Here is a 24,717-nt window from a genome sequence, read left to right as displayed (position 1 = left end):
CCGTAAATAGTCAGAAGCGAGAATGTCATTCCAATTCGATTTTATATAAGCAGTACACATTTTTGTATTCTCTACTCAAAACTAGTAAACATGTTAGTAAAATACATCTCCCGTTACGGCTGTAAAAAGCAATTGAGAGGTATTAGTATCAAGTAAATCCCCATGTCAAAATTTAAGTATGTATACTGTTGGTTCCACCATATAGCCTCAGATTCTAGTACAAATACTGACGTTACTACACCTCCACTATATCACTTTCATTGGAAATATGCATCCCCAGATTCCGATTCTCTCCATAACCTGTGCTAACGAATGTCCTAAATAAATTTAAAATATATTGTTATTTTAGTCATGAGGTTTTTACTTCTCTTAAATGCCTATTTGTTGTTGTTTTATGCACTTGTATAATAACTACCAACCACTTACCAAACATATTAAATATATATATATATATATATATATATATATATATATATATATATATATATATATATATATATATATATATATATATATATATATAAAAACAATGTTTTATATATTGTGCAATATAATGAACAATATATTGGCATGTATTGTAGAATACATTTTGTAACCTTCAATATATTGAAATACATTAATCAATATATGACATTATATTTCTCAATATATGTAAAGATATTTTTTCTGTAAGGGCCATCATTCCCATGGGTGGATTCAAAGCCCAACTTCACCTCATTTCTTCAGCATACCTAAAAACACATGCACACGTAGCACAAAAGCACAATGTATGGGGAAATGTCCTAATCTCGTATATTTGAGATTTATGGTCTGTTTTCTGGATATCTTTGGTATAGAAATTACAGTAATGGGATAAAGGGACTTGCCCTTCACCTTGTACTGAAATCATTCCAGACAGAGTTACACATCGACAATCTATGTATTCAAATATAATACATGGATCAGACTGTTACAACTTGCTGACAAGTTTACAGTTTGTTACTAAAATACAAACTTCATCAAAAAATGATAAAGCTCTGCAATTCACTGCAGCATATCCATATGTATATACTTCCTTTGCACTCAGGTGTATATACTATAGGAAGAGGTAGACCTAAAGCCAAACAGAGATATCCAAAAATATATAAATATACAAGTCGGGCAAAAAGAGTTTGGTGGTCTCAACATACACCCAATTGGACATTATTCAAAATCACAAAGCCAACATGAAATTCTGGACCATTTGTTACAACTGACCCTGTCTGTCTGATCAGGATTGAGGTACACTGACAAGATTACACAACTGTGAGGGGAGGCTCTTGTGGCCAGTGCATTTGTTCCTCATATTTCATGAGCACTAAATCCAGATTAAAGATATGTTTTAATTAATTACAGCACTGTGTTGATGACTACAGGGCATTAACTGAAGCTAACGTTAACACTGTCCATCTGGATGATATCTGAAACTGTCCATGAGGAAATGTTTAAAATACGTTACAAGTCAGGCTCCACTACTTTTCCATCTAGTGAAAGATCTACTCTAGTTGCCAATACATGTTTTTTTTATGTAAAGAAAGGTCACACCATTCATGTTCAAGGGACCAGTGTATAAACTGGTTCCACAATGGTGACAGCCCCAGTATAGAAGGCTACACTGCAGTGTCCTTGGACTTTGGACACCAGTCCTTCGGAAAGTCTGTGCCCAGGAAAATCTGCTGATGAGGTGTCTGTTTCATTCTCACAGCCCTGCCAAGTGAGAGACTGAGCATGAGAGGCCAGGCAGCCAATCAGAACACAAGCCAAGAGAGCATAGTAACTGAGCACTACTCGTCTGTCATTGGTCAGCTGATGCAGAGAGTGGGCCAGCCAGTGTGAAACAAGGCAACCATGAAAGATAAGCATCTATGACTGCAGTAGAAGCAGGTAAAACCATGTTTGCTGAGAAGCACAGATGTTCACAGAAACAGGTCAATTATCTCAGGTCGCCAACTATGCAATATTCCTGTTTGTGAGATTTTCACAAAGCAGACATACAGTTATCTCCTCAAATGCTTGTTCATCTTTTTCTAGAAGATTTGATTCAGGAGCACAGGTTCGGGTTGGAATCACAATTTCCTAAAAGATTTTAGCTGCTCAAGTAGTGAAAGTGGTGGCTTAAAAACATGAACAATGCTTATATTGGATGCTGCATACAACACTAAGGTGCGGATTCAATCAAAAAATACTGTGCCACACTGCGACCTATGTTTTTTCCCTGCCTTAAAGTGCTGTTCAATTAAACTTCAAGACTGAAGTGACTATCCCCCAAACCACCGCCAAACTGCTGAAGTTGTATGCTTACTTTAAATTCATTAATACTGTGCCACTGAAAAGTCTGAATGAATCCCAGGATAGAACAATGACATAACAAGGACACAGTATTTCCACAGACCTATTTTATTATGCACTGTTACCTTAATAACCTGGGTCAGAATATTTCATAATTCAGCAAAATCATTGTATAAATGCATAAGGACTGGCAGGATTGCAGCCTGGCACTCGAGCAATCCTCCAGCGCCAGGCAGAGGCATTTATATGTACAGTAGAGCCTATTGTATCCGATCCTGTAAGATACGCTACCCTCTATTAAAATGGCATATCAACAATAATACCCTCAAAATCACAACATAACATAATTATCTATCTCAATATAAAGTGTGGTCAGTCAAATTACTAAGTCAAGTTGGCACAGATTCTTTATCAGTGTGTTACAATAATCACATTTACTACTATTACTTAATCATTGTACAGTATGATACGGCTGTATATGCTAGGACCTTTTCATTATTTTCACTCCCATTTTATCCTTTCAGTTCCTAGGTGATGTCACTATATCAGCAAGAATTCCACATCAAGAACAACAGGACTGGCAGCTTTTTCAATGACAGTACAGAAATGCTGGCTGTCATTTACAACTTCCTTTTGACCCAGCTTCAATTCCAGCACCACTGTACTGTATGTATTTTTCTAGCATATGTGTAGTATTATTATTACATCCTGCCTTGTTTTAATTTATGTTTAGTTTCAATAGATGATACCGGTATGTGGCTAATACAACTTCTATTGAAATGAAGCAAAGAATTCGGAAAGGAGACATTTCGCATATACTGCATAAATCTGTTTGATCTTAAAGCCTTTTAAGACTAGTAATTCAGTAAGCTTTTCAGTTAGGAGACCATTTTCATTTGATGAAAGTCCACCGTTTTCTTTTATAATCAATAGATATAATAACGCTTTGATACTTATTTAACAGACATCTGCACATTTCATATTTTGTTAAACCCTCCCCCTCCCCATGAGTGCAGATGGATTCACCATTCTTCTAGAAAGTAGGGTTTTGTCTTTTATACGAGTCAGGTCATCGAGTTTTAAAAGAGCATTCAAACCCACTGAACCCATGCTACTGATAGACCTTGACTCAGGAATAAAGATACTAAGGTTATGTTGTGCTTGAAAACCCAAAGTTTACAGGTACAGCTCAGAGGCCCATATTCCCCAAACATTGCCACTGAGTGCACAGACTTTAACAGTTTTAATCACACATGCAGATACTGCAGAACACAAGGACAGCACATTCAATACACAAACCAAACAGACCCCGATAACACATGCTGCACATTAACAGCTGGGACGCAAAGACTTTATATGCATTGTATTGTACTGTTCTGCAAAGGCAGTTTCATTATTATTTATTTTTTAGCAGACTCCCTTTTCTCAAAAAGTTAATTCTACAGGCTGGTGCCATATCTGTAGAATAGCTTCCTTTCCATGCATTTGTGAATTATATCAGTTTTTGTTTTAAAAAAAGAAGAAGAAAAAAAATGCAGTATAATTTACATTAATTTGTATTGATAGTGTCATTGCAGTGAAAATATGTCCCTTAGACTTTGGACAGAGGCTAATTGCTGGAAAAAACATATAATATATAAATATTATTCTCAAACACAATACCTCTGTATTACCACTTAGCTGTCACAAGTTCCCAAGGCCATAGAGTACACTGAATTCTTGGTCAAAATTTGGAAGGAGGTTATGCTGTGACTATAAGGAGGGTTATCTAGGTGGCACAGTTCACTAGCTACACATTTCATGAGTTTGAGGGTCACCTTGACCCTAATTGACTACAAAGTTAGACCAAATGGGAGGTGGATAGCTTGGTAAGTTTTAGAAGAATTATAAAGAATAACAATCGTCACCAGGTTCTTGGTATTCAGAGTTTTTCCTTGTCATAGCAGACTGTGTTTGGAAGGAAGAAGGGGGTTGCTAAGCAGCATCGCAAAAAGTCTTGTCATGTGATCACTAGCAGATTGGCGTGGGTGAAGTGATGGCCTGGCACATTTCTCATATAGCTGTAACATTGGTTTATATATTTGATTAAAAAAAATGTTACTGTTGAAAAAGCAGAGAATTACCATTAGGGAGCATCGTTTGACTGCAAATGCAAAAACTGCATTTGAAGTTTTTAATGCTTCAATACAGTGAAAATGACCTCCAATTTTCCAAACGGGGGAAAAATAAAAAGACAGCATTAATGCAAATAATACAAGATGTTCTCCTTGTTCAATGCTGGGTATTTTTTCTAAAGCATCCATCTGTTCTATCCCCACTGCTTATGGGAACTGCATATTTCAAAAGGCACTAGAAATCTCTCTGGTTAATATAAAAATAAAAATAAGATATGTAGAAGTCAGTAGAGGAAAAATAAAAAGATGAAATAAGCAAACATGTCCTAATTCACATTTTAAAATGTGGTTCAGCTCTCTTCCTTTCCCCATCCAAGGGATTCGACCAAGTAATATGTATAGAGAATCCACCAACACCACATTCATCTGGGACACTGAAATCTGGATCGCTGTATCCAAGCTTGCTTAAAGGTAGAATTACCCAATGTATGTCAGGAAAACTCAGCAATTTAGTTTAGTAAAGAATAAAGTCAGTTGACATAAGTATGTATTGCAGCTTTTTGACTTGTTTGGTTTTGGTGCACACTCTTACCTTTCGGGGGTGCAAGGGCTGAGATAAGCAGGGAGGCAGTTAGACAACCCAAGAAGGTAAAGCTGAAAAAGTTTGGGGAAGAAAACTCAAAGTACTGCACAAACTTCAAAAAGAGGGAGGTTTAAATGTACCTGGCTTGAATACTATTGGTAGCTGCCACTGAATGATGGCAATGAAACATCCATTTTTTTCAGGTGTATTTAGAGTTTCCTGCCTTTGTATGGCTTAACATTGGCTTGGTTTACATGCATTTGAAAAGTGACTCTACAGTCATGACTGAGTGACGACGTCACACGAATACATTGTGAAACAGCAAAAGCCTCCTTTTGACAGCACGTCTTTAAGGGAAGGGTCAATCGCTTTCTCACGATAAAAATAGCTGTAAAACCCCATGTAAACCGGAGGAGGAATCGTGCTTGTGGCTCATGAGATTTCAGCAGTCAAGATCCAGTTCTTCTGACTTAATCTCACGTAATCTCCAGCAGAAAGGCCGTACAAAACATAGACCCCCCCCGCAGTTATACTCATACCTACAACCTACAATTGTAGGTTATATTCAAAATAAAAACATGTATTGTAAAAGGTGGTTCTAGTATTAATGAAATGTAACTTTTAGATGTTCCGTAAATGCAAATTCTAAGTAGGAAAACCTGTAGAAATTATATTTTATATAATTTTGTGTGTGCGTGTGTGTGTGTGTTGGAAAGGTAACCAGACAAACAAGTAGCTAATGCGCGGCAAATGTGCGCGACAACACGTGAATTCATTTCTCTTGTTACATGTTATTATCTTCATGGCAACGCATGAAGCGCTCCTCATGATATTCAGAGTCATTCATTTCCTACTTAGTAAGCAGACACGGACATTTAAACATCCCCTCCTCGAAATGACTATGAATTGAGGTCGTGAGGAAAACTGTCATGACTTGTGCATGTAAACACCACCATTGTTAACACCTCGTTTGACGATAAGAATCATAAATCCTTTACCAGGCAAATTATGTTTTAGGAAAAGTCCAGCAAAATTGCATCAACAGTGAAAGGGGTCACTACTTTGTAAAACATATTTATAGTACAATAAAAAAAGATGTGAATAAAAAAAGGTATTGTCACAACTTTAGCATAGTACAACAAAACTTGTTTTTATTATTGTTTTGCCATAAGGGAATCTTAAGGGAAACATATAACAAAAAATGCCATTTAACCAAAAGCTATGATGACAAGCAGCACACTTCAGTTACATGGATTTTAAAGCCAGGTGGCCACAATTAGGTAAGCAAAAGGAAGTGAATTTAGAGTACAATGGCAGCTAACTGTCTTCGCCTGAGTCGAAATGAAAATAAATATGGATGTATTAATACTGTACAACTCAGGGACTGACAGCCAGGATAGATTTTTGGAGTTAGCTACCGTATTTTGCAACCAGAATTACTTTCCATCTCCCCAGGAGATGCAGCTTTGGAAATCTGAATAACTTTTAATTTAAAAATCAGCAATGTGTTCTATAGACTTCTGAAATGCTTTCATTTTTCACGAACTGAAAACATACAGACGTGCTCAAATTTGTTGGTACCCTTACAGCTCATTGAAATAATGCTTCATTCCTCCTGAAAAGTGATGAAATTAAAAGCTATTTTATCATGTATACTTGCATGCCTTTGGTATGTCATAGAATAAAGCAAAGAAACTGTGAAAAGAGATGAATTATTGCTTATTCTACAAAGATATTCTAAAATGGCCTGGACACATTTGTTGGTACCCCTTAGAAAAGATAATAAATAATTGGATTATAGTGATATTTCAAACTAATTAGTTTCTTTAATTAGTATCACACATGTCTCCAATCTTGTAATCAGTTATTCAGCCTATTTAAATGGAGAAAAGTAGTCACTGTGCTGTTTGGTGTCATTGTGTGCACCACACTGAACATGGACAAGAGAAAGCAAAAGAGAGAGTTGTCTGAGGAGATCAGAAAGAAAATAATAGACAAGCATGGTAAAGGTAAAGGCTACAAGACCATCTCCAAGCAGCTTGATGTACCTGTGACAACAGTTGCAAATATTATTAAGAAGTTTAAGGTCCATGGAACTGTAGCCAACCTCCCTGGGCGCGGCCGCAAGAGGAAAATCGACCCCAGATTGAACAGAAGGATAGTGCAAATGGTAGAAAAAGAACCAAGGATAACTGCCAAAGAGATACAAGCTGAACTCCAAGGTGAAGGTACGTCAGTTTCTGATTGCACCATCCGTCGCTTTTTGAGCGAAAGTGGGCTCCATGGAAGAAGACCCAGGAGGACTCCACTTTTGAAAGAAAAACATAAAAAAGCCAGACTAGAATTTGCTAAAATGCATATTGACAAGCCACAATCCTTCTGAGAGAATGTCCTTTGGACAGATGAGTCAAAACTGGAGCTTTTTGGCAAGTCACATCAGCTCTATGTTCACGGATGAAAAAATGAAGCTTTCAAAGAAAAGAACACCATACCTACAGTGAAACATGGAGGAGGCTCGGTTATGTTTTGGGGCTGCTTCGCTGCGCCTGGCACAGGGTGCCTTGAATCTGTGCAGGGCACAATGAAATCTCAAGACTATCAAGGCATTCTGGAGCGAAACGTACTGCCCAGTGTCAGAAAGCTCTGTCTCAGTCGCAGGTCATGGGTCCTCCAACAGGATAATGACCCAAAACACACAGCTAAAAGCACCCAAGAATGGATAAGAACAAAACATTGGACTATTCTGAAGTGGCCTTCTATGAGTCCTGATCTGAATCCTATCGAACATCTATGGAAAGTGCTGAAACTTGCAGTCTGGAGAAGGCACCCATCAAACCTGAGACAGCTGGAGCAGTTTGCTCAGGAAGAGTGGGCCAAACTACCTGTTAACAGGTGCAGAAGTCTCATTGAGAGCTACAGAAAACGTTTGATTGCAGTGATTGTCTCTAAAGGTTGTGCAACAAAATATTAGGTTAGCGGTCCCATCATTTTTGTCCATACCATTTTCATTTGTTTTCTTATTTACAATATTATGTTGAATAAAAAATCAAAAGCAAAGTCTGATTTCCATTAAATATGGAATAAACAATGGTGGATGCCAATTACTTTTGTCAGTTTCAAGTTATTTCAGAGAAAATTGTGCATTCTTTGTTTTTTGTGGAGGGGTACCAACAAATTTGAGCACGTCTGTATATGAATGTCTCAGTATATTAAACCTTATACTCACCAAATGACTGTAAGGAACATAGGAGAGAAACACTCAATGGTATTTCAGCCATCAATAAATACATTTCAGATTAAATTACATGTTAGAGAGGCTTCATTGAGTTTAAGAGTTATTATTCCTCCGCCAAGGATGCAGTGGAAGTGGGTTTAGGTACGTATGTCACACCTGACACTACAGAACCACTTGTCCAATTGTCATGTAACGAAGATTCTTCAGAATAAGCAATATAGGGTGTGTGGAGACTATTTGTCTGTCTGTCTCAAGTGATTTTCCAGTTTTGCATATAGCTATAGAATTGCTTGTCTGATTGTGATGAAATCTTGGGGTATATGCTGTAAGTCCAAATGTACTTCCTAGTTTGTCTGTCTGTCTGTATGTCACACTTAAATTTTAATGTATGTCTAATGACCCTCATATCCAATCATGAAGAAACTTGAAAATGACATTCTTAAACACAAACTGTTAAAAGTATCAGATCCTGGGTGCATATGAGGGCATCCTGTTGGTCTGCGTCTCTACATTAATCTCATACAGTAATCGAATTGGAATTTATAACCGTCATGTTTGTAATACTTTTTGGAATACCAATGTATGTAAATGACCTTTGCAACTACATGCAAATTTGAACATGGTCATTTGTGCCACATTTCAAGAAATTATTGTATTAAACTATTGATCCATGGCACTACGAAGCAGGCTCCCCAAGAACGACCCTTGACAACTGTTCAGTGCAGCTGTGCACAGCTGTGTACTACAGGGAGAGTGTTTGCGTGCTGTAGCAGCTTCACTGAGGGACAAGGTTAAGAGAGCTCTATCTACAGGAAATATGGGAGCCCCAGTCTACATAAGAGATAACACTGACACATTCATGCTTGAAAAATACGAGCCAAAGAATCCTTTCCTCTAAATCACTCTATTCCTGCAACAATTACAAAAAAAAAAAAAAGCAGGCCAACAATTTCAACAAATGGGAAAACAAATGTTTGTAAAAGAAAAAAAACAAAACTGATTTGTGATTCTCTGGCAACCATCTCTAAAGAGAGGCAACATCACACCCCCCTGGCTCTCCAGCTATGTCTGAGTCTAATGCCAATCGGGTCTGTTTCGAACGATAAGCATTTCAGCCAGGTCAGACACTGAAACACATTAAGAATGAGTGCAAATGTCTGCCAGTCTGGCCAACTGAGGCTGTATCCAGGGAGCTCTCCTATAAACTGGTGGAGAGGTTACTAGAATAAGGCAAACGCAGATTTCTGGAATAAAGTCCAATGGCTTTTCTAGCAAGCTTCATCTGAATTGCTTAAGAGTTATATTTTTAATTGTAAGGTTGTTTCAGATTTGGGGATCTCTTTTGCAATGTCTATACGTAGTCCATCATTCATCGTACTAATGTGCCACCTGGGTGCTGAATCTGTCAGGCTACAATACTGACTAAGACTGTGGAGGGCAGTGGTCTAGTCCATTTGTTTTTAAATTGGAATTTCATACTGGGCCTCTCTCAAGCAAAGACTGTCAACTGGGTGGTGTTTTTGTGATGTGGCTCACTATTGCCTACAGGGGGTTAAGTTGAGAACACCAAACTCAAGCCGAAATTTGAACACAGACATATAGCGCCTTTCATAGCTCTTATTATTATATTAAGTATAATGTAAAAGTAGATCACTCTGACCTATTATGTCAATTGACTATCTTTCCACAGTATTACACGTCTCTTAAACGATCTCCATGGAATGTGCTTTCATATCTGAACCACCATGTTTCAGAAAGCTTAAGATATTTTAGTTCTATCATCTGTTACATTTTGGAGAGATTACAAATGCTGCTAAGCCTGTGTATTTATACTGCTTACAATCTTGTAAACTGCCATTGATAAAATAAAGCCAGATTACAATAGGTTTTAGATGAGAGTATCCAACTGTGCAGGAAGTGATATTTGTTTTTACCAGTGATGCGGGAGCCATAAGGAATGTTCCTGAAGTACTGTGTGGCAACTCAAATAGCTAGCCTATTAGTTACCAGGATTGTGAAAAAAATAGGTCTCATTGAAGTATATTGAAATGTATACTGAGCATCAAAAGAAACGTATCACTTATATTTGAGCATCAAAAGAAATGTATCACTTATATTTGGATAAAATTCACTAGATGTGATCGAAAAATGACAAACTCTGTTTTAGAGCAGGTGCAGTGACTTCTTATTGTGCTGATTAACAATTGACATCACGAAGATGCTGCAAAATGATCTGTCGATCTTGGGGAGGTGTTGTGACTCTTGGTCTCCCAGTTCGTGGCCTGTCATTGACAGAGTGTGTCTGGTTATACCGTCTCGCCAGGTTTGAAATTGCTGGCTGTGAGCATCCAAGATGGCGAGCCACAGTACGCTGCCCTAGTCCAGCCTCCAACATGCCGACTGCACGAAGATGCTGCTCTCTTGACAGACGTGGCATATTGTTTTTTTTCTGTGATTTTCTTTGTTTTTATTCAAGCTTGCAATTCAACAGCTGAAATCACTCCATATCCAGTGTCCAATCAACTGTCTCACTAATTAGGTGATTAAGTGCATATGCTTTAGTCATAGTCACTCAAGCGTGTCATGGTCAAGGATGAATGATCGAGTGATTAAAAAGAAACCAAAAACATTTTGTCAATGTCCATCATTTATATACCTTATTTTTTTCAAAAATAAATGTGTTATAATAGTGATAAGTTTCTTTTGATGCTCGGTAGAGAGTAATTTCTTGCATGGAAGCTGTTCACCTAATCAGGCAGTAATGCCCATATTTCTTCTCCACAATTCACCAGGGATCCCTTATGAGGGATTATAAGTATAACAAAGGGAAAACAATACAATAGAAGTGGAAAAGACAAGGAGTTTAATATCCCATGAAAGAAAAGCCAGGAGAAAACATTACTTTTGTCAAGAAAGCCAGAAAATTACAGGGAACATAAAATGTTACTGAAAAACTGGTGAAGCATAATTGGAGAGATGGGGATAGTGAGAGGTACAGTGAAAGAAGGCCAAATTTCAGTGTTATTTTAACAGAAAATTTAACTGGGACTGAAACTAGCTCAATTATTGCTATTCATAAATCAAATTCATAAAGTTCCACCAATTCCCTGACAGTATAATATACTCACAGCCTTCATTTTCAGCCTATGTATTTTTCTTCTAAAAGTCAACTAAAACACCCACCTATTGTGTCCTTCGTATTGGATAACTTCCATCATCAGCGCGAGTTGGGGATCAAGTTCTGCCAGCTGGGGCTGATAGAATCCCAACTGAAAACGATTTTATATTAATCTGCTGCTGATGGAAATGAACAAGTCTGATTTCAAATCACTTTCAAGTCAATCGCAGTGACAGATAAACGTGGCTTTAGAAAACCCGAAAAATAAACAATTTTACTGTTTACATGCAAAATACTTGCATGTTCATTCTGATTCAAACCCTGCATTAGAAGGAGGAAGATACTGAATGCAGTGCAGCACTCCCTGTCATCCACATAGCATTAACGCTGGTGGAACAGAGCAACTAGGAATGCACTGCAGTCATTCCAACAGGCTCATAAAGGGCACACACACAAAATAAAAAAAACACCTTTCTGGCTTTGTCTGTTTTTTCTATTTAAAACAAATCAAAAACAAGACACACTGTGCAATCACTCACACCCAGTTTCTTGTGCTCTCTGACTTATTTTTTGTGCAAACTAAATTAAATTAATTTTCTCTAAAGTGGACCAGGAAAACCCTAAAAACACTTAAAAGTACTGAGGCTATAACGAAGGTAGAGGTTTACTTTGGTTTAGGCTTTCCACTATGTTTAAAATGCCTCATTCACTTAAATGAAATATCCCAGTCTAAGGGACATGCAACATTTAAATAAATGTTATTTATGAGTAAAGGAAATACAATAAAGAACCCATCCACCAAATCACAATTGAGCGCAAATATACTGTAGTTTTAGGCGCATTAATGAGACCAGATATCTTCCATGGCCACCACAAGCCTGATTAAATACACTTTTTAAAATAAAAATAAAATGTTTAACGCCAATAAAGTAAGAAATAAAACCTCAAAATCAGATCCCTGCTTAAGATGCCAAAAACATTTTGCGATTCAATTATCACTTCCCCTCTGACTTGTACCGAAACGCATTATTAAAACCTCTTTTACTGTAGGATATTCTGCTGGGAGCACACACATTAACTTTTGCATGGAAAACTTTGAGAAACTTGATCTGCTCAAAGTTCAGCAATCACGGTCAGTTTAACGCTCAGTATAACTCCTTGGTGTCTGTTCAGTGTATTCTCTTATTGTTTTTTATTCTGTGCTCTCCACTGTGTCAGGCATGAAGCGCTTGTTGACAGACCACATTGTTTACCTTCTCCAAAAAATGCATTTATTTGTATTATTATTATTATTATAATTTAATGTGCCAAATTATTTTGCCTCCAATTTTCTCCCCAGTTTGGAATGTCAAATGTTTTTTTCACCTCCCCGCTGCAATTCCATACACAGCTCAGGAGAACTGATGGCTCAGTGTGCGTCCTCCGATCCCACGACCGAGCCAGCTTCCTCTTTTACACCCAATAACTCGAGAGCGGATGTCAGCGAGCTCCTGACCTCTGGAGGACAAAGGCCAGCCCTGCAGGTGTCCGTCTGAGCTCTCTAGGTGCCTGGACAGCAGGGTTCGCTGTAGCACCATGAGGAGAAACATTCCCTGTCGCTTTTGCCTCCCTAACTCACGGGAGCGCCAGAGCTAATGTGACGCAGCAGCAGGGTGTTATAAATGTCATGCTCTTTGTAGCTCGGGAAGTGAAAGACATTGTTTATTGATTGAGCTAATGGAAAAGTATAGAGCTAGTTTCTCCTGGCTTGTTTCGCTCTGAGGCAAAAGCACTGTCTGAATTTTTGGCCAAAGTGCTTTTTCTATCTCAGCATGTAGCTATTGTCAGGGTGGGGAGGCCCAGCAGCAGCTGAGTGTTCAAGGCAGGTTGGGGGGAGTTACAGAAGCCAGAGGGAAGACACTGTTACAGAGGAGAAGGCAATAGGCAAGGCTCTTCCAAGAGTTTAACACTCTGCACAATGGACCCCCATGAATGTTTGACACCATATTTAAATTTGAAGTCAATCTTGTTACAGATTGTTAAATTTCCTTACGTTGAGCAACAAATGTGGTAATGCAATGAAGAAGAATCTATAAGGACAAAATTAAATATTTACTGTGGAAATTGTTGGATGTTCAATGGACGCACCATAGGGTATATTTGCAGAAATGTACTTTTATATTTGCAGAATTTAACCACATTCTTATTTTTTCCATATTGAATCCTGTGCAATATTGTTTAAAATTGCACAGGTGGGCCTACATTGGATTTGATACACATGGTGGAAAAAAAGAATGTGCCAATAGACATGTTAATTTCTGCAATAAAGCAGAAGTAATGTGATGTCTAATAAAAAGTATTAGACATCACATCCCTTATCAAAGTTTGCCGTGGTATTTATGCACAGCATTTATGCAGTTTTTCCCATGGTTATGCTATGTATTTATCATAGTTTACCCTGGTTTGCCTTGTTTATCAATATGCTTTACCATACTGTGCTAGTCTTAACAATGCTTACATATGCTTTCACTGTGCTTTATTACACTTTGCTATGCTTTTACAATTAGAAACCTTTGTAAGGGTTGTAGGCAAAATTCCCTTGTACTTTGGCAACGCAATTATTTTTCATTTTATCATTATATTATTCCACTTGGGGGTAAAAGCAATGAAAGCTAGCGCATACTAGATCAGGACTGCATACAGTCGTGCTCAAATTTGTTGGTACCCCTCCACAAAAAACGAAGAATGCACAATTTACTCTGAAATAACTTGAAACTGACAAAAGTAATTGGCATCCACCATTGTTTATTCCATATTTAATAGAAATCAGACTTTGCTTTTGATTTTTTATCCAACATAATACTGTAAATAATAAAACAAATGAAAATGGCATGGACAAAAATGATGGGACCGCTAACCTAATATTTTGTTGCACAACCTTTAGAGGCAATCACTGCACTCAAATGTTTTCTGTAGCTCTCAATGAGACTTCTGCACCTGTCAACAGGTAGTTTGGCCCACTCTTCCTGAGCAAACTGCTCCAGCTGCCTCAGGTTTGATGGGTGCCTTCTCCAGACTGCAAGTTTCAGCTCTTTCCATAGATGTTCGATAGGATTCAGATCAGGACTCATAGAAGGCCACTTCAGAATAGTCCAATGTTTTGTTCTTATCCATTCTCGGGTGCTTTTAGCTGTGTGTTTTGGGTCATTATCCTGTTGGAGGACCCATGACCTGCGACTGAGACAGAGCTTTCTGACACTGGGCAGTACGTTTCGCTCCAGAATGCCTTGATAGTCTTGAGATTTCATTGTGCCCTGCACAGATTCAAGGCACCCTGTGCCAGGCGCAGCAAAGCAGCCCCAAAACATAACCGAGCCTCCTCCATGTTTCACTGTAGGTATGGTGTTCTTTTCTTTGAAAGCTTCATTTTTTCGTCTGTGAACATAGAGCTGATGTGACTTGCCAAAAAGCTCCAGTTTTGACTCATCTGTCCAAAGGACATTCTCCCAGAAGGATTGTCAATATGCATTTTAGCAAATTCCAGTCTGGTTTTTTTATGTTTTTCTTTCAAAAGTGGAGTCCTCCTGGGTCTTCTTCCATGGAGCCCACTTTCGCTCAAAAAGCGACGGATGGTGCGATCAGAAACTGACGTACCTTCACCTTGGAGTTCAGCTTGTATCTCTTTGGCAGTTATCCTTGGTTCTTTTTCTACCATTCGCACTATCCTTCTGTTCAATCTGGGGTCGATTTTCCTCTTGCGGCCGCGCCCAGGGAGGTTGGCTACAGTTCCATGGACCTTAAACTTCTTAATAATATTTGCAACTGTTGTCACAGGAACATCAAGCTGCTTGGAGATGGTCTTGTAGCCTTTACCTTTACCATGCTTGTCTATTATTTTCTTTCTGATCTCCTCAGACAACTCTCTCCTTTGCTTTCTCTGGTCCATGTTCAGTGTGGTGCACACAATGATAGCAAACAGCACAGTGACTACTTTTCTCCATTTAAATAGGCTGAATGACTGATTACAAGATTGGAGACATGTGTGATACTAATCAAAGAAACTAATTAGTTTGAAATATCACTATAATCCAATTATTTATTATCTTTTCTAAGGGGTACCAACAAATGTGTCCAGGCCATTTTAGAATATCTTTGTAGAATAAGCAATAATTCATCTCTTTTCACAGCTTCTTTGCTTTATTCTATGACATACCAAAGGCATGCAAGTATACATGATAAAATAGCTTTTAATTTCATCACTTTTCAGGAGGAATGAAGCATTATTTCAATGAGCTGTAAGGGTACCAACAAATTTGAGCACGTCTGTATGTCAGATTATACAAGATTCTTGGAGAGGAAACTGTCCCCCCAGAACACTGCCAATCTTTCAATAAAAAACAAAAGTGATGAACTTCATTACACACTGGCAAGTACAATTGCATCAGGAAATCAAGTGAACTGATGCTGTGACATAGCTGAGAAATTTAAGGAATTTCAGGTTATCAGAAACCAACTGGGAGGGTAGAACAAAAGTAAGCCGACCAAAATCATTACAATCAAACCAGTGACACAACACCATGCTGGTTAAGGATAGTCCGTGATGTTTTAATACAACATGCAACGAAAAAAACAAAAGATCGTCCTGCTTCTTCAAAACTTTGGAGCAACTCAAGATGGCAACAGTCAAAGCAACAGTAAGTGTTTTAAATGGAAATAGATGGGCTTGAAAGAATCATTTTCGGCATGGCTAAGGTCATTCAGTTCATTTTCCTGTACGGTGCATAACCCCCAGCCCATAGTATAACTTAGATAAAAGCTTATCTATATGAATACTGAATAGCAAATACCAAAATTCAATGACTTTATCCCACAATTGACCTTTCAACCCAAAATAATCATTCACAGCTGTTACTGTAGTGTACACACCAAACAGGGTCAATACTGCTTTTGCATTCAAAATGAATTTTGTAATTTATGGATTCATTCATTATAATTTCATTTTTTGGTCTTTAAATCAGTGATATAGAAACAATAGGCACTTGTGTGAAAATGTTAAACCACTTAATGCTTTAATTATGCATCTTAAACAACTTCTAAAAAGTCTCATGCATTTTACCATTTGTGGCTTTGTGTTTCGTTTCTCTAGCTATTTTAAATGAATTGCATGTGTGGCCTATTAGTCATCCATTAAATTAGACACTAATTTGCCTATTTTGACAATTTTCCAAGATTTTCAGTTACAGTGGTTTTATTTCATATGCACAACCAATCAAAACTACAAAAACAATGGGGTGTTCGAATACATGTGCACACAACTACCTCCGAGCATATTTGTTTTAGCATGCTTTTACTGTATGCCAGAATCGGTGAGTTATCATTAGAAGTGCATTTATTAAACAATCACTTATTCTTATGAAGGCTTTACGTTCTTTGGCTTGCCTATTCAATGTAAAAAAGGAAAAGGCTTGTTACCTGGTTTGACTGCAGCCATGACTGCGCGGGATGATTTCAGCACAGCGTCATAGATGGCCCGCTGGTCAGCAGTGAACTTGCCATTAGCAGGGAAGGAGCAGGTAATGTCGGATGAATAGCAGTAATACTCTCCGCCCATATCAAAGAGGCTACAAATAAAAACAACACTTTGTTAGTTATACATTTGGCAAAGTTTACCTAGGCTAGTTAACTGTCGTTTGCTATTCTTGTTCAATAAATTATATACACAAATAAAAAATGCCAATGGTCTGTCAAGGATATGTTAGCAGTTGGCTATGTAGTTTATCTTTTAGGGGCCCACAAACTTGTAATAAAATGAGTCCAAAGTGATTTTCAATGAATAGAGGGAAAAGGTGGCTCCAGAGAATACTATGTCTAAGGTAGTTGCCTGTTTGTGATGTCACCATTTTTCTGAGAGGTGTGTCAGGTATGATTTTTTAAAGCAGGTGACATCAACAGCACCGGTATTGAGACTAAAGTACACTAAAAACCCAATATGGTATGGCTGATGTCATGAATTGGCGAAACATGCGTTCTGATTGGCTGAAAGATACTCAGCAGTCTATAAGATAGCAATGGATAAAATATTGTTTTTATCATTCCATTAGGAACTGAAAAAAACAGAAAAAGTCATACAATATGTCAGGTCCCACAGACCTTAATATAGTGGTGCTCAAAGCTGTCCCCCCAGGGCAAATTTGTGCCCACAAGACCAGTGCTGTGCCCATAACGGCATCTGACATAATCTGCAATGGTGTAGCAGTAATACAGTAGTATCAGAGGAACTACAATTATTACAATGTACTACCCTGTGCTCTTAATCATGCCATTTGATAAGCATGCATTTTTTCATCATCATATTTTGCATTTTGGAATAAAGTACTGTATTTAAATGTCAAGTGAGAGAAATGATCATGCCCTCATCAACCTTATGAGAAAAACAAATGTGCCCATGGCCAAAATACTTTTTTGGACCAGAGCCCTAATACCATTAAGCATGGTAAAATAATAGAATAATATTTCTGTAACATGTAATATGAAGATACTTGTCTGCTAACAGTTTAAACATTATGCAAACAATATATATATTTCAAATTGTGTCTAAACATTATCAGAATTATGCAAGTAAAACAGATGTTGGCCTTATACAGTAGTAACTATACAGTGGTTATTTAATACCCAATATTTATTTACTGTACACATATAGTCCTATACATATTATTATTGTAGTCACTTATTTTATATGTGTTTAATCTTAATGTTTTAACAGTGAGGAAATACATGGAATCTAACACTCCTAGTGACAACTACAATACAATAAAGTTGCATTAACTGCTTTATTTGTCTGGAGACAATATTCTGGTACTTTCAGATATTACCTTACACAGACAATGCTACTGTAGTACCTTCATTGTGTGCAAAGGAACTATTTAAAATCAATAGGAACCAAGTTCAAAATTGTATCTAAATCAGATTTTCAGTTCTACTTTGCAAAAGGCAAAGAGCGAGGTATTTAATGTCTGTCATAGGAACCAAGCTTGTAACCATATTGGAGCATCTGTTTTGCTACTATCATAAAAGACTGAAATCTGAGGATTGGCCTCGTACTGAATTGTCAAAGGTTTCTCATCAGCCCTGCGCATCACCTTTCAAGCCTGTGTGACAATGGCCTCCACGACCTATTGTGACAGACAGACAGAAAGCATTACACTACACGTTTCCGCCAGCCTTCTAGAGGCTGCAGTAATGGGGTCCATTCAGCAGGGGTGGATCTAAATACCTCCATCAGAGCTCACCAACCTTTTCTGGACAATTCAGCATGTTAGCTCTCATTAAAATATGTGTCATGTTTGAACACAGCATCAGTTGATTTGCATTTTGATTGTACTTGCTTCTACCAAAGACTACCGAATGACCTTCTCAAACCCATTAAGAGCCTTGAATGGGACACTCCACTTCTAAACCAGAAAGAGTCATATTGGGGAGCTCAGTGAGCCATATATGACTCCAGAGCTATCGATTGGACAGGCCCGATTAAAATCAGAACAATATTTGTCAGACATAAATTTCCAAGAGACACACATGAACTATTAGATGTTTGGTAACCTACAGTAGGCACAAAAAGCCCAATATTGTACTGTATTTCCCTTAACCATGTGATCAGGAGATAGGGCTGCAACGAAGGGTACATTTTGACCTTCCAAGGTTCCGAACACATTACCGAAGGAAGGTTCGAACCTTCAACGGTACTCATTTGCATAATTTATTGGTGACGTCACCATAGCTACTTGTTTATATTTGATTGAAAATCCTATTATTTTACAGGTAATCCATATAAATGGAATAAAACACACATGTATTTTAAAAATAAGTTATATAGAACAGTAATCATGTTTTTATAATTTAAATACAAATAAAAATACACAATGTTTATTTACACATAACTGAGCCTTTCCAACCATTCACACATTGTCAAACAGTTTCTGTTAACAGGAAAAAAAAATAAATAACAGTGCGTGAACCCGTCTGACGAACCTTTGAAGGTTTAAAACAATCTTCGAATCCCTGGCTAGCGAACAAACCTTTCGAATCTTCGGTCACAGCCCTAGATATTTCAAATAGGAATACTGGTATTCTGTTCATTGCCATGTTGTATTTGATCAAGATAGCCACCATTCTTTTATTTTAATTATCCTTCTGTGACAATTGTATCTTATTCCAACACTGAGTACAGACATTATGAAATCCGATAACTTGCTATATACAGACGTACTCAAATTTGTTGGTACCCTTACAGCTCATTGAAATAATGCTTAATTCCTCCTGAAAAGTGATGAAATTAAAAGCTATTTTATCATGTATACTTGCATGCCTTTGGTATGTCATAGAATAAAGCAAAGAAGCTGTGAAAAGAGATGAATTATTGCTTATTCTACAAAGATATTCTAAAATGGCCTGGACACATTTGTTGGTACCCCTTAGAAAAGATCATAAATAATTGGATTATAGTGATATTTCAAACTAATTAGTTTCTTTAATTAGTATCACACATGTCTCCAATCTTGTAATCAGTCATTCAGCCTATTTAAATGGAGAAAAGTAGTCACTGTGCTGTTTGGTATCATTGTGTGCACCACACTGAACATGGACCAGAGAAAGCAAAGGAGAGAGTTGTCTGAGGAGATCAGAAAGAAAATAATAGACAAGCATGGTAAAGGTAAAGGCTACAAGACCATCTCCAAGCAGCTTGATGTTCCTGTGACAACAGTTGCAAATATTATTAAGAAGTTTAAGGTCCATGGAACTGTAGCCAACCTCCCTGGGCGCGGCCGCAAGAGGAAAATCGACCCCAGAGTGAACAGAAGGATAGTGCGAATGGTAGAAAAAGAACCAAGGATAACTGCCAAAGAGATACAAGCTGAACTCCAAGGTGAAGGTATGTTAGTTTCTGATCTCACCATCCGTCGCTTTTTGAGCGAAAGTGGGCTCCATGGAAGAAGACCCAGGAGGACTCCACTTTTGAAAGAAAAACATAAAAAAGCCAGACTGGAATTTGCTAAAATGCATATTGACAAGCCACAATCCTTCTGGGAGAACGTCCTTTGGACAGATGAGTCACAAACTGGAGCTTTTTGGCAAGTCACATCAGCTCTATGTTCACAGACGAAAAAATGAAGCTTTCAAAGAAAAGAACACCATACCTACAGTGAAACATGGAGGAGGCTCGGTTATGTTTTGGGGCTGCTTTGCTGCGCCTGGCACAGGGTGCCTTGAATCTGTGCAGAGCACAATGAAATCTCAAGACTATCAGGAGCGAAACATACTGCCCAGTGTCAGAAAGCTCTGTCTCAGTCGCAGGTCATGGGTCCTCCAACAGGATAATGACCCAAAACACACAGCTAAAAGCACCCAAGAATGGATAAGAACAAAACATTGGACTATTCTGAAGTGGCCTTTTATGAGTCCTGATCTGAATCCTATCGAACATCTATGGAAAGAGCTGAAACTTGCAGTCTGGAGAAGGCACCCATCAAACCTGAGACAGCTGGAGCAGTTTGCTCATGAAGAGTGGGCTAAACTACCTGTTAACAGGTGCAGAAGTCTCATTGAGAGCTACAGAAAACGTTTGATTGCAGTGATTGTCTCTAAAGGTTGTGCAACAAAATATTAGGTTAGCGGTCCCATCATTTTTGTCCATGCCATTTTCATTTGTTTTATTATTTACAATATTATGTTGAACAAAAAATCAAAAGCAAAGTCTGATTTCTATTAAATATGGAATAAACAATGGTGGATGGCAATTACTTTTGTCAGTTTCAAGTTATTTCAGAGAAAATTGTGCATTCTTCGTTTTTTGTGGGGGGGTACCAACAAATTTGAGCACGTCTGTATTTTGTAAGCTAACAGAACGTACATTGCGTCCTATCTTTTTTCTTTTGTACAACAAAAAAATGCTGGTTGGCAATATCGCAATGCATTTTGCACATGTCTAGCTTCCAAAGGGGTCAGTGAGTGCATCCCTTATTCAGTGGGGCCTTGGAGCAGCAGGGTTGACATCACAATGTAAAGTTACTAGGTAAATAAAATCAGGGCAAAGTCTACAACCAGCAAGGCATATGGCTGATGTCAATATCTTGTACTGTGTTTGAATCATGTGAACAAACCTTTTAGGTTTGCTGCTAAAAATAGTTTATGAATACCTTCAATGATCAATATAACAGACTTGTATATGTACATTAAAAGGGAATTTAGACCAAAGTTCATCACTGCACTGCTCTGTCTATCATTCAAGTATTAAGTAACAAGTATTGCAGAATTGCACAGTGTGTAATTATGGATTCTGCATTGACAATTAACAAGACTGGTACTACATTTAATGTAGTCTTTGCAGAAACACCTTTTCTGGGGGTAAACTGAAGGACAAATATGTTCAGCATTCGTTAGTAAATGGTCAACATTTGGGGTGTTACTGCACATGTGGGGAAACTAGTTAGTTACATTGTTTTTCCTATAAATTAGGCCCATCTATTCAGGGATACAGAGATATTTAGTAAACAAGCGGCCGTTCATCATTACTAGAAAATGGATAACATTTTGGAGTACCACTGCTCGTTAAAATCATTTGCATATATTTGAAGAATGACCAATATTTTATTCAGGGATACCAAGATTTTTTTTTTTATAAAGAAAGACTTGAGAGAGATTCCCAGGACTGAATCATGCAAGCCAAATGAGCATTTAGAGATATCTCACATTCATTTTTAGCTATCTCTAAATATTTAAAGCTCCAAATCATTTTAAGATATAAAAAATAGAAATATATTGACTTGTTTTCCAGATATCTTAAAATAGATGGATAAAGAAGGTATCTCTAATTAATTTTCAGATATCTAAAAATGAAACAGATATTTCAAATTGATTTACAGCTATCTTTAAACCAATCTGTGCCAGCAAAATCCACCTGGTTTACAGATACCAACATATTATTTAATTCAAAGATATCTATAATTCAATTTGAGATATCTTAAAATGTTTTACAAATATCTTTAAGATTTTAAGATATCTTAAATTGCATTTTAAGATATCTCTAAATGATAATTTGGCTTGCCATACGGAATGGCAGGCTGGGAGGTTCAGGTTAGGATTGAGGCACACTATCGCTTGAAGCGCCCTATTGTCATTTCATTAGAACTAAATTAACGAGCATCATTTTTGTCTCTGGTCCTTAAAATGTTTTATCTTATAATTTGTTTTCTTACCTATATCAAAGCATTTACATAGCAATAAAGTAACCTTGGCAAGCCTTTTTTATAATATTTGTTTCCACTTTTCAGTAACTTAATTACATGCCATCTTTATTAACAGGTACCATGCTGCAATTTAACACGCAGTACTGCAATTGCTGTCATCTGGAAAGGAATGTATTCCTTTATAAAAAGGGACTCCTAAGGTTAATTTAATTATTATTATTATTATTATTATTATTATTATTATTACTATTATTTATTAGCAGACACCCTTAATGTATCTAGTATTAAAGATTAAACTGTATTTATCAGCTAGTCCGTGTGTGCATATGTACACAGAACAAACACAGCCGATGACCAAAGTAGGTGAAAGGTCACTCAGACGTATTCCTTACTGTGCATTTACACAGTGCCAGTAACCCTCAGTATCGCAAAGGTTAACATGACTCAGGGTCAGAAGGGATCACGGTCCTCCATTAGCTCAAACCTCAGATGATCTTTAGGGCACACTTTAAACTACACAGCTGGTAAGAGTTATGCTATTTGAACAAAAGTAAGCATTCCTTTGTAATTAGTTATCTTTGGTGTGTACACACATCCTACATTTAGGTACGTGTTTTATATTGCAGTAGGCTATATTTGTGGCATTCATAAACTTAAATCATAAATGGAAAAGCACTGATTAGACAAGACAGTGGGGAGCTCACATATATTTCAGAATCAGAGCTATAAGTATGACGAACAAGTTGATGACTATAACGTATGCCAACAGTATTTACAGAACAGTGTAGCACAGGAAATGGCAATGAATTGTTTAATTCAAATTGGATAAGGGGTATTTTAGACCTAGATGTCTTTAGGTAAGCAAATGTTAGTATCTTGGTAAAGTATATAAAAATGATTTACAGTATGGAATAACTCTTTAGGGTCCGCCTAATGTTAAAAATCCCGCCGGCGACCTGGCCCTTTAAATCTTTTTACTCAGGCACTGTAAGAGACAGCCTTGCTGGAAGAGCACTGTTCGACAGAGCAGCCAGAGCTTAAAAACGAGGTCCTATTCGTGTATTTCCAGCATTGGACTATGTCAGGAGAGAGCCATGAATGAGAGTGTTTGCAATAAATATATATTTGTTTTTTGTGTTTGTGGATCAGATGCACGAGACATGTAATCTGTTAGGGTTAGGTTGCCATGGTTGCCACTGCGCAGGGCTTTAAGCCACAGTAAATAGCTCTATCTTGCACCACACGATCAGGGTCCCTGGGACGAACAATTTGAATGCATGTTTTTTTTTTTCTTTTGCACATTTTTCAGTTCAGTTTTTTGTCGTCCCTTTTTAAATATAGCCATAATTCCTTTATTTATTATCCAATTTGTTCAAAACATGTTTTCCATGTTCCCTACACATTGAAGTTTCACTGCACACTGAGCTGGCCATGCTAAAAGAAAATTTATAAACAATAATGTTTTTTTTCTAAAAAGTGTCTTTTTCTGTGTTTTTTTGTTTTTTTAACTGTACTAAACAAAGCAAGAGTCTCAGTCTATTTTACTTTTTTTTATGGAAGCTTAGTGTGTGCACATTCATTTCAGTATGACATGTACTTGTAACCTTGTGACAGGGTAGCGTCGTGGGCCCAGATGGTATTCGGCAGGCAGAGAGACTCAGAGACAAGGAACTGCAGTTAACGCACTTCTGCGCAGTTTAATAAACAAAAAGAAATCAAAAAGTTGCACAAAACACTGCTCACCGAGCAAAAATAAAACAGTTAAACAAAACAGAACTTTCACAGTAAAACAATCACAAAATAACTGGCGCAAGGGCCAAAACAAAAGGTTTAAACAAAATACAAAAAAGGTAGGCTGGGCATTAGCCTTCACTACACTTCTTTTTTTTTCCAAAAATATACACAGAGACCAAACAAACACTCACCCAAAACACCTCTCCCAAACAAAGGATTTTCCCCTTTTTTTATAGCATGTGGCTGGAGCCTAATTATCAATGATTCAATTAGCTCCAGCCACATTCTCACATGTATTTTGGCAGGCATAGGAAATTAACCCCATCCCTGCCAACCACCACCAAATCACCACACATCAACAATATTTACAGGCAGGGCCCTGCCCTGCTACATTTCCCCCCCCT

At 37.5% G+C, this 24,717-nt stretch overlaps 1 protein-coding gene across 1 annotated transcript in view; it reads right to left on the bottom strand.

Annotated features, from left to right (window-relative positions):
• The window catches only part of pepd (peptidase D), a 129,099-nt gene that overhangs the window by 12,487 nt on the left and 91,895 nt on the right, over positions 1 to 24,717 (bottom strand). Inside the window, exon 12 of the mRNA XM_034904669.2 lies at positions 16,809 to 16,957. Coding sequence (XP_034760560.2) covers positions 16,809 to 16,957 — 149 coding nt within the window. The remainder of the gene's footprint in view (positions 1 to 16,808; positions 16,958 to 24,717) is intronic.

Source organism: Acipenser ruthenus, chromosome 20 (assembly GCF_902713425.1).
Source record: "Acipenser ruthenus chromosome 20, fAciRut3.2 maternal haplotype, whole genome shotgun sequence".
Lineage (NCBI taxonomy): Eukaryota > Metazoa > Chordata > Actinopteri > Acipenseriformes > Acipenseridae > Acipenser > Acipenser ruthenus.
The sequence above is the reverse complement of the archived record's forward strand: the minus strand, read 5'-3'. Positions and strand labels throughout refer to the sequence as shown.